The sequence below is a fragment of the Eutrigla gurnardus genome, assembly GCF_963514095.1.
Source record: "Eutrigla gurnardus genome assembly, chromosome: 13".
In the NCBI taxonomy this organism is placed as follows: domain Eukaryota; kingdom Metazoa; phylum Chordata; class Actinopteri; order Perciformes; family Triglidae; genus Eutrigla; species Eutrigla gurnardus.
Window position 1 is genome coordinate 9,784,021 of NC_139936.1, and position 11,588 is coordinate 9,795,608.

Sequence of the window (11,588 nt, forward strand, 5' to 3'; positions counted from 1 at the left end):
AAAACATTGACCTCTGTAATGTTTCTGCAATGTTCTGACCTTTGGGGCACACAGAACAGTAACGGTACTAAAAACACAGCTCCTCTCCAAACTACCAAAGGCCAAACAAAGAGCCAACAACTTCTAGTCATACTGCCTTTTTTCATCCACTTTTCCTGCACTCTCCAAAAGACATCCAACCCCAATGGATTTTTTTATGTGCAAAACTTCAGCGGTTTACAGAATCATGATTTGAATACATTTGAGACAAGTGCAGGATCCAGCGGTTTTGGAGCTTGCCTGCAGCTTAGATTTCAATGATTTTTATGTTTTATTTAATTTTTTCTTCACGTCAACACATTTTTATAGAAGTGTAAAACTAAATCACATGGCTACTCCTGTAAAAACAAACCATTTTTGTGATTTTCAATCCTAAATGCTTGTTCTTTAGTAGAAGTACAGCAAAAAACCGACAGTTGAACGTTTTATTCCATATGTTTGAGCATTTTACCACGTTTTATATACATTATGTTCAAGCCTGTGTGCCTGTTCCACTTGGCTGCAACATACATTTACGTTTCGTGGACAGAAGAAACATGGAAATGTAGTAATTTGTCTACATGGTGCAGCTGAACCACTAAGCACACTTTTAATCCACAGAAAAGCAACATCTGTAAAGTACAACGTGGTTTCCAGCTGTTTTTTTTTCTGGAAAAACTCAACGTGACTGTGGCACCTCTGTGGGACACACTTCCTGTCTCGTTGGCTTAATCGCCGATGGATCTTCCATGTTTGGGTTCTGTGGATACATTGTCCCGACACAGAAAAAAAACACATTTAAGAAACGGCCATGATTCATGCCTTAGCTGAATTACGAGTGAGCTGAAACGGAAAAAACCTGCTGTGTACCTTAAAGCGGTCACTCATCGGATCTATTATTCACAAAAAGATACCGTGATTACAGCACTTCACACTGAGGCTGAACACACAAGTCCCACGGGACGCTGCCTGAATGTCAACACGACACACTGTGATCAAACAAGGAGCGACCGCTGGCCTCACACGTGCATCAGGACACACACACACACACACACACACAAACACACACACACAGTTGTGATAACAGAAGTAAACACGTTTCCGCTGTACTTTCCAGCTCTGTGCAGCTAAATATTCTTTTTTTTCTTCTTGTGACAGTCTTTCCCGTGTCTTCGCCTCTCATCTCACGAAGCAGATGTCTGACGTCTCTTCTTTTCTGTAGAACAAGCTGAGGATTGTTTAAATTTCACAACACAGCCATTTGTGAAATAGTCACGAAATGCAATCTGTTGGTTTCATGTAGAGAGACACCAATTATCCATTTTTTCACCATGTTGCTCAGCACAAAAGCAACGCCAACGGTAAGTCAACTGGGATCTTGCAAATGAAACGCACGTACGTGACGATGCAACGGCCAGAGCTGCTGGCGTGGTATTAAATACTGAGAGACTACTCATATAGGGTGAGTGGTTTTGTTGCCTAAAACTAACTTTCGTCTTGTACCGGACCGACCGTGCATCACCCCAGTTTATAAATTGAGGTCGTCTATGCTAGATGCTAGATTTTTTGTCTTGAAACCCAAATCGAGATAACCCTGATGACACAAATATGACATCATCAGGGTAATTCTCCCAGAGCAACACAGGACCGAGTTAAACACCCCACGATGACTGAACGGATCGTCATGAGTACATTCGGTGGCGTGCCCTTTAATGTGTGAATGAGCACTTGTACTTGTACTGAGAACTTTGTTGCATCACTACTTGTGGTTTATTAGTGGGAAAGTCCAGAATCCAGTAGCAAGTGAATGTGGGCAGACTGATAGGAGCTGGTTTGGTCACCATCTTTGTGCAGCAGAGCTACTCCAACAAGAAGAGCGTGCAACTGGAAGTGAACATGGGAAGAGTCTCATTGGTGCTCCACAGTCCAGCCAGTGTCAAAAACTCTTGTTGTGACTTTTTACTCAGCATTGAAGAGCAACTATTCCATGTATTGAGCATAAAAAGCACATATTCAACACAAATTAACCTACAACAACTTTGAGCCGACGTTATTTTGACAAAGTAAACTGGCGTATCTGATTCATCCCGCATTACACACACGCATATTTTACATACAAACATGTCTGTCTGTAAGCACTCGTCTTTAACTCACGTCAACATGCGTGTCTCCAGCACACAAAGGACAGACATACCGAACCGAGACTCTGCCGCTGGGAAACCTGCACACAATTTTCTTCAACCTCAGCAAAGCATTACACGTCAGCTCAAACGAGCCGTTTGCATGGAGCAAGCGTTGCACAGAGTTTACCGTAACAAAAAAGGTTGCTTCAGTTGTGTTATTGTGTAACAGTGAAGATTTTCAAATGGGAATCTTGTACGCCGCTTCTGTGCACGTTTGTACCGCAGCTATAGCAGAAGTTGATCGGTCTTCTAAATCTGGAGACAATTAACTGCTGGAGCAGAAATCAAAATGCCAGAAGTAGTCATAATGTAGGTCTAAGGAAGACAGATTTCAGCTACTCTATGGTGTATTTGATGAGTTGGGAGGCAGAAAATAGTCGAGCGTGGAATTAGAAGGCAGAGCTCCTTTTCTCCCCTCATCTCCCCCCGTTCTCTCTGCCCCCCATTTCCCACATCTGTAAAACAGATTATTCTAGTGGCGGATGGGTGAGATTAACCCCTAATAAGACTCCACATTAACACCTCGCCTCTCTACTGTGTCTGGCTGTCTCGTGGTATGACAGATTAGCTGCTGAAAGCCTTGTGCTACGCGGTAAAGCAACAACACACACCTTCTCCAGGTCACAGAGCAGGGAAGGAGATAACCTTTGAATTTTTCTTTTTTTTTAACATCTTGTTTTGTCGTTTCTGTGTCATGTGCACATCGTGTAGCCACACGATCACATCCCCTTCTCCTTCATCTCCCTTCTTTTAGAGGCCCGGTGAGAGAGACAGAGACAGACACACACACACAAAATCCCTGGAAGAGTAAGGCCTTTGCCCTCAGCCGGGTCACATTGACTTCCCCTGTGTGAGAGCAAGAACATACAGTGTATTAAGAATTCATGATGCATGTCTTTGAGTGCAATGATCCATGATAAAATAGGTCCACGCAGGCCGAGGGCTACAGGCATCATGGACACACACACACACACACACACACACACACACACACACACACACACACACACACACACACACACACACACACACACACACACACACACACACACACACACACACACACCTCTGGGGGTACAAAGATACACAAATCATGACATTCATTTTTTTTTGCACACACACACTCTTAAGGCTTGTAATTTATGGATGCCACCTGTCCATATGGCATCTGATAAACACACCGAGGTCTGTCCTGTTTAGTTGAATTAAGTCTCTGTGGTAACACACGGCACCAGCCTTTCTCCTTCCCTTTAACTTCCTGCACCCCCCCCCCCCCCCCCCTCTACCCCCGCACCACCCCATCCAACACTCACGCACTGGGGCTGTCTCCGCTAGTGGTGGAAGTTACCCATCACATTTTTCATTCCCTCTCTCCACGGAGCCCCTCACAATCACCTCATCTCTCCTCATCGCATCTGCCAAAACATTTCTCTCACGCTTGCAGCACTGACAGCTTTCAAATGTTCCCCTTGTAAAAAACGCCTTTCATTTTACTGTATTGACATGTTGTGGACTTTTAGGGTCAGACCATCGCCCCAAGTCCCAGGACGACACTTCCGCCTCGCTGGCAACGCTTTCAAACAGAAAATACTCCGAAGTAGTTACAAGTCTAGGATTCTGAAGTATTTCAGGGTTCTCATAAATGATGTCCGTCATCAATCTATCTTCTGAGTAGGTTCTCAAATAATTATTTAGTTAGTTAAAAATGTAAAGGTTTGTAACAAGCTTTAAGAGGAAAGCCGCAAGTTCTCTCTTTTGAAAGACTAAGGAATAGTTTCACCTTTCTGTTGTAGAAATGTCATTATTCCACTTCATCTGTTAAAATGGTAAAAAGTTAATTCCTACTATAGTTCTTAATACAGTGTTTAACAAACAAAAAAAAGTACTAGTTGAGTTGCAATTTAGTGCAACTCTTAGCTTCAAGTTAAGACTTTTAGGATCCTGATAAGCTTGGAGGTTGGACTTTTACATGTTGCTGCAACAGAAAAAAAGGATCCTGTGAAAAAAACTGCGATGCCTGAAGTTTCACAAGTCTGACATACAGTGGATCAGGGCTGATATTATAGGATCCCAAAATATAGATTTTTTTTGAAAACCTAAATTAAACCAAAATTGTCCAGATTGCCGCAGGATACCTTGATGGGACATAGATGCCAAGCATGCAGAGCTCACTGTAAACGGGTATAACCAGCGTGGCTGACCATGACATTTAGAAAGCATTGTGGGGAGCTATGGCCCGCTCTGTTCGCAACGTAAATGCCAAATGATTTGCAAGAAATTCTCCTACCAGAAGTGCAGCAAACTCCTAAAATAAACATCTCATTGATCCACTGGTCAGATTGATGTGTTATGGCTGATCTGTGGAACTTAAACGCCCTCATGGGTTCAGTAAAACAGAGTTAGACACAAATGGAAACTTTGCCTACTAATCCATGGCAACCTTTGCCTGAAACAATATAGAACTGCAGTTGCAGATTATTGGTTTTGTAGTCGTCTTAATACACATTTGTTCTGATGGAAGTTGGTGGTTTTGGCTGCTGCAAACTCACTGCAATCAAGAATGCAAGCAAGAGATTCAGCCTCCAGAAACAACTAAATCTCATTGTATTCAGTGCTTATTCTGTTCAAGACTTGTTACAGATCTTTTGTTAATGTTTGAATACTTTAATAAACCAAGTAGCTTTTGGACAGACTGCAACATTAACAAACAGTTCAAAATGTGAATTTATAGCAAACAGAACACTTGAGTTGTAGCAAGCAGAGGTGTGTGCTGCCTTCTAGTGGCTTGAATACAACACAGCTGTTAGACGTGATACAGTACGACCACACCGAGGGAGGAAAGACGAGGCTTCTTGAAGCCACACAACGTTTACAAACAATATATTGACCAAACCTTCGAACAATGTTTTACTTTTTTTGGGGTATGTATTATAATAATTCATTAAAAATGTATTCAGTGTTACATTGTGAAAAACTGTACATAAACTCTTTTCTAGAAATGTAAGGGTTTAAAATTTAGCATATGAATGTTTATTAATAATAAAACAGAAAAGTGTTGATATGGAATGGCAGTCCAGAATACCAGATGACTAAAAGGACATGCATTAAGACTTCAAAACCTCTTTCTTCAACCACTTTGTATTTAAATGTACTGTGGTGCAAAAACACAACACCATTGTAATAGAACAGAATAATTTAGACAAAGAAAAGGTGTTAATCTAAGGTTATAAATCATATGATACAAACTGATAATGAAAGTTTTTCCAAGATGGAAACAATCTAAAAAACACAAATGATAGGGAGAACTCCCACTCACTTCCATAGTCTCTAAAAGATCTGCCCTCTGCAGACTTGAAGGCCTCTATCCTCCTGCCTCACTTTAAAAATGGTTTGATTTGGATGTGAAGCTCTTCAAAGTTTCCTTCAGCTTCTGTACGGAAGGTTCATCCTCTTCCACAGCCTTCGAGCAGACACGCTGCACTCGGCTGTGCAGATCCTCCAGGCATTTCTGTTGTGCAAGAACCACACGGGTCAGGGTGTTATATTACACACATGAATGCATTAGAATAAGATCAATACGGGCACATATGCAGCATGCATCATGGTGTTATCAAAGTTACCTCTGTGATCGACAATTGGTTAGCAGCTGTGGTAAATACAGACGCAAGGTTGTTGGCTACCGTTCGTCTCTCCTCATTGGTCTCCTGCAGCACCGTGTGGTACCTGCAGAACAGATGACCACGACACGCCTTTTATTCTAAAAATCTAAATCTCAGGACTGGCAGGAACAGAAACCTCGCAAAATGAGAATAAATGAGGCAGAGGTATCAAGATTACAGGAAACATGGCCGTTTGACCAGGCCAGTAGGATGAAGTCTACCTATTGATGAACATATAACAGTGACTCACTGTTGTTGTGCTGCCTTCAATTGTTGTACGGCCTCATCGTAACCATGATTAACCTTCTTCCCAAGAAGCGTACAATGGTTCTCCACCGAATCCACCTCTGCTGCCCACTCCTGTTCCTCTTGAGCCAGCTCCTATAAAAGCCACACATACACACACGGAACTTACGGTTAGAAAATCTAGACAAAACTGAGCCTTTTCTTTAAGGCATCAACATGTTAATACTTCTTTCCAGGTTAAATGGCAAACATACTTCCGTGTTGAACTGTCACAGGCAAATGCCATCTTGTCTAAGTTTGGTCGGGTCTACTCGATGTAGTTTGGCATTTCTACCAATAAAGCAGAGTGAACTATACCTGCATGTCAGAATCCAGACGTTCATCCAGCTTGCGGATCTGCTCCCTCAGCTGCTTCAGGTCATTGGACTTGTCCAAGACGTTAGAATTCACCTTAAAGACAAACACACATTTAAAAACAATTAATGTGAATTTTAATAATATGCATTTGTTAACATTGCTTGTCATTAGGGGGAAAAGGCTAATAGCATGAGATATTAAATATTTTGATACCTGTTCAGTCGACTCCTCCAGACTGAGTTTCATGTTAGCTAATCGACTGTTCTCCTCCTCCACGTCACTGACCAGCTTTCTCAGGAGCATCTACAACACACAGCATAGATCAGAGCAAGCACACAGAAAATCAACATCTCTCGTCAATTTCCAAGGCGTACAATGGAGTAAACATTTAAATATAATATAAATTGTCCAAAGCACAAAAAACTGAAGCATTAAGAGAGTAACCTAGTTGTGTTCATACTGATTCAAATGCAGGATCATTAGCTGGGAGTACCTGTGTCTGGGTTTTATGTTGCACCATGCTGCCAGGTCCACATTCAAAAGGCCTGATCTCAAAATCGTGACCACAGGCGTTCTCTGCAGACAACGGCATCAGCTTCAGTTTACGTGCCAGCTTGTGGTACTCTGCTACCTTCAACTCCGCCTGGGTTTGAGGGGAAGAACAGGATGGGACAAAAACAGGAGTGGCAAGGAAACGAGTTCAATCAAAAAGGGTCACAATGTGTGCTCCTGAATGAAGCAATAATCCCAACTATTAAAAACGAACTGAGTCATATACACCATCTGAACGAAAGAGGGTATTATTCCTACGGCAGATGTACATACCTTCTCTTTCACTTTGGCCAGTGCAATCTCCTCATTCCACTTGTGCTGTTCAGCATCTTCGAGAGACTTGCTGAGACTGGAGATGGTCTGTTGGAGTTCTCTCTTTTCTCTGTTGATCCTCTCGACATCAGCAGGAGTAAACTTCTGGTTCTGCAGGAGGATCTGCAGTTCATTTTGCTCATGTTTGAGAGACTCCAGATGACTGCCTGCAAAAAGGGGAAAAACATGAAGCGTATGAAATCAGATCCAATCTTCAGTTCTGATTGGAAAGAGGAGCTAAAAGCTCTTGTAGAAGACCATGTTGGTGCCGAGTGTGCAAAGGCACAAAAATAACGGAAGTTGCAAAGAGCACAGCAGTAATTAGCATTAGCAGGGTAATATTTAATACTGACATCCAGACACCATCAGATTGCCAAATGATCCAGTGAATCCTACCCAAGACTGGTTATATTTACCATTAGTCTCCAGCTCATCACTCAGTTCTGAAGCTCTGTTCTCCAGGTTGGTTTTGAAGGACTCCAGGTTGCTTCGGTAACTTTGGAGTTTCTTGAGATCCGTCTGCCACTGCACCCTTTCCATCCTCTTTGTCATTAGACGGTCCTGTCCAGGAGGAGAGAAGATAAAGTCAGAGAGTGCACCAACCTATTACAACCCAAATAATTTTGGCTATTTAAAAAAATGTAAAACCATAATCATACATTTTTTGTGTGCAATACTTTTTGTTGACAATGCTCAGGCTTTCATCCTTTTCACTTGTAATTGATGCAGTACAATTGCCCTTGTAGTATACAACTAAAAACAAACTTTATTTCTATGGTAAAATCCTTTATTTCATCTATTCTAAGCATTTAGGAGCCAGTGGGCTGCTGTGAAGTGTCTGGAGAGCAACTTGGAGTTCAGTGTCAGCCGGGGATGGAACCACCAACCCTGTGGACCCACTGAGCACCAGCTGCCCCGCACAAGAAATGGTAATAGAAATATCAATATTTGAAAAATCTGAATCTAATTTGCTCCCGTAGGGATGTGTCAAATAAAGGTCTTCTGACCGTCTGGCTGTCCCTCTCCAGTCGTTCGACCTCAGCGCTGAGCATTTTGTACTTTTCCTCCATCGTGACCAGCAGGGCTTCGTCAACATTGTACATTTTCTCTGTGAAAGAACACACCACTTGTTAATTTTTCGATAACAACTTTTTAAAATGGGACACACAATCAAATTGAAAAAACTAAATTGAAAATAACTGAATAATAACTAACTAAGAATAATAATAACTGAATCAACCATATGCTTGAAGATGCAGTCAAGGGAAGTCATTCTTAAAAAACCCCAAACTAATTTCATAAGAGTGTTACTGTGCTTACTTAGTTTATTGAGGAATAATTCATCCACATCCTCAAAAGTGTCATCACCCTGCATGAACTTGGAGTATGCCTCAGCTGTGTAGTCCAGGAGGAGCTGAACAGCGAAAAAGCGAAAGAAGATAAAAAGAAAACAAAAACAAATCCACACACATTTTAGATTTAGACAGACAAAATGAGAGTAACCATTTAATGTTCAAACATTGAACGTTTGTGCCTGGTGCTGTTTAAAGAAGACGTCAAGAGTACCTTGTTATATTCGGCCCCTTCCTCAATATTATCAGCGTCTTCACAGAAGTCGCTGAACAGCAGCTCCTGCTTACACAAACACCAGTTGATCTGGAACACAGAATGAGTACAACGCTGGTTATAACTAGTTTCATTCAAGAAAAATGACATTTGATTAGTTTATGCTGCATGTTATCATTTTATGCAATTGAAACTGGTCAGATAGTAGCGGTTCACTGTAATTCCTATTCAAAAGTATTTTTTGCTTCTCACCTTGACTTGGTCAATTAGCCACATGAGAGCACCAAGTGCCTGAGGCCAGGTGTGGGGAGCTCCAACAGAATACATCGAAGACTTGGACAGAACAAATGGATACCTGAAACCAGAAACAAAATGTACACTCAAGACTGGAGGGGGCACGGCATCAATCAAAGAAATACTAATGTGCACAATAATTGTTAATGCTAAAGGACATAACTTCACCTTAGGGCTTTTAGGATGGCTGGAACCTCCTCCTCAACTTTTGAGTTTGGCATCTCAAAGGTTGGGTCCAGCTGTCGGTAGACAAACTCAAACACCTTCACAAACTCCTTGGTAGAGGGAGATTGGAGGGTCTTGGCAGACAAAGTGCCTGGGTAACCTTGCTCTGTCAAGAACTTAAAAGACACAATAGAGAATATCAGGCTGGACAGAACAACGGTGTGGATTCCCAAATGTTAAAACAAATTTACCTGTGTGTGTAAATACATTTCGTAGGCTAAGAAAGAAAGTCTTTTTACCTCGTGCAACTGTCTGATACACTGTTGAACAAAAGATTTATCATGCAGAGGTCTGGTGTCTTTGATCTTCTCAGTTCCTCCAAACCCTGACATTGAGCTGTTGCGAGGCATGCTGGCTCCAACACTCCTGCAGACAAAATATTAATATAGCACCACAATATCAAATATTATTTTTAATTGACGGGGAAAACAAATTAATTGAATTTGTGTCTAAATATGTGCATTGCTGAAATGTATGAGAAATAATAATAAAAACAAAACACAGGCCATTAATCTGACCGATTTTACTTAGAAATAGGATAATGAACTTTTCTTTAATTTTAATATTCTTCTTTTTTTTTATCATTTGTGTTTGTGCCAGTGGTTTAAATCTAATATATAAATAAACACTCAATCAGCTGAGATTCTCACAGAAGTGAAAACTCTCTTTGAGGTCATATTCACAGTATATTTATGTACATAAGTTTCCTTCCAACTGTGTAAGGTAAAGCATATTACATTTTCAACACTTTATTTCATCTTACTACTATTAGTGTAAGTGTAAACACACATAACATATACACACACACTGTATGTTCTTAGTCTTTTGTAGTTATGTAGTTTTATGTGCAGTAAATTTCTGAAATATTATCCACATACCGGGCACCAAAGAAGCTGGTCCGCCTTTCAGACGTCACAGACTGCGGTTTAGGTATGTTGAGCTTTCCAAAGGAAGGCTGTTTACTGTAAAGAAATGCAAACTGTGAACAAATGACTGCATTCCTCTTGCTGACAGATAACCTGCCATTAATCATTTAGTCATCTTTCCTTTAAAATGTATCCAATGAGGAGAAGCCTCATGGAGATTTAAAATCTCCTTTCATAAGAGTGTCCTGGTCAACACAGGCAGCAGCACAGAAACGTATGATAAACATTCAGATCACAGCATGAGTATACCTAAAATATGTAATATATCATGTCATCATATCCCAGATCACATTTGGGCAAATAGCTTAGTCAAAGCAATACATGAAGTGCCCTCCTTCAACTACTTCAATGTATCTGAGCAGCTTCCCTAGATACTAATATAAGTAGTAGAAGGCTGCGTACATCGCACAGGAAAGCAGGATCTTTATGGGATATTACAATAAAAATGTTTAGTTTTCTTTTGTTTTAGGTTATTTGAAACCAACCTCTTGGGCGTTGTGTACACCATGCTCATCCTGTTGCTGTCCTGCACTCGCATAGGCAGCTCCGACGGTCTGCCGCTTGTTACTCGACTCATCCTTCCACTGGATACAAATCATTACAAAAAAAGAAGCAGATGCCGTTGATCAAAGTAATTCTACTGTTGTACAAATATCGCCAAAATACACACAGCTGCATATTGTGGTTATAGTTCTGGCTAAATGTTAACGTGAGATGTGGCCACATATGTCTAACGTCAACGTAACGTCTGTCAGTATCTCAGTGTGTATGCTGATCGATAGCCCGGCCAGCTAACTCCTACTCGTTCAGTGACCTGGGTTAACGTAAAACGATACACCGAATTGGTTCTTTTCTAACTTAATCTAATAATGGTTGTTAGGATATGCAGCTGACGTAAAGTAGTTATTACGAGCGCCACACTCAGTTAAATTAGCTGTAACGTTAGCTAGCGGTAACAAACTGTAGCTAAAAACAACGGCGACCACAACATCTTAGGCTAGCTACCAAAACATTACATTTAGTCAGACTGTTCCTTGCTATTCATGGTCAGTGACACAAAACACTAAGTGGTTAGGTAGCAAATCCAATACGTACCGCTCCATGTCTTGTAGGTCAAAAGTTAATGTTTTCACAATATTCTGAACAGACGAAGTCGCGAAGCCCGCCAAAAATATACAAACTACTGAACGGCGATGACATCACAATAGTACGGAGAGCGATTTGGTCCAAGAAGGCTTCGTAACGCGCTT

The 11,588-nt window shown here is 41.2% G+C and overlaps 1 protein-coding gene across 1 annotated transcript; it reads right to left on the reverse strand.

Annotated features, from left to right (window-relative positions):
* Positions 1–4,855: 4,855 nt before the first annotated feature.
* ndc80 (NDC80 kinetochore complex component) lies at positions 4,856–11,525 on the reverse strand. Its single transcript, XM_084024387.1, has 17 exons — positions 11,434–11,525; positions 10,824–10,922; positions 10,291–10,374; positions 9,652–9,778; positions 9,356–9,528; positions 9,146–9,248; positions 8,894–8,983; positions 8,648–8,741; positions 8,335–8,435; positions 7,744–7,888; positions 7,289–7,494; positions 6,957–7,106; positions 6,677–6,766; positions 6,464–6,556; positions 6,111–6,241; positions 5,822–5,924; positions 4,856–5,709 (listed from the first exon to the last, which is right to left on the reverse strand). The coding sequence occupies exons 1-17, from the start codon at positions 11,439–11,441 to the stop codon at positions 5,581–5,583; spliced, it is 1,926 nt and encodes a 641-aa protein (XP_083880513.1). The 5' UTR covers positions 11,442–11,525; the 3' UTR covers positions 4,856–5,580.
* Between the last annotated feature and the right edge of the window lie 63 nt (positions 11,526–11,588).

Bases quoted from the DNA above. Each gene is read 5' to 3' on its own strand.
- ndc80 (XM_084024387.1), bottom strand. The intron at 9,249-9,355 runs GTGAAGTTATGT...TTCTGGTTTCAG, and splicing joins GCCATCCTAAAAGCCCTAAG to GTATCCATTTGTTCTGTCCA. The intron at 6,242-6,463 runs GTATAGTTCACT...TGGCTTTTATAG, and splicing joins GTCTGGATTCTGACATGCAG to GAGCTGGCTCAAGAGGAACA.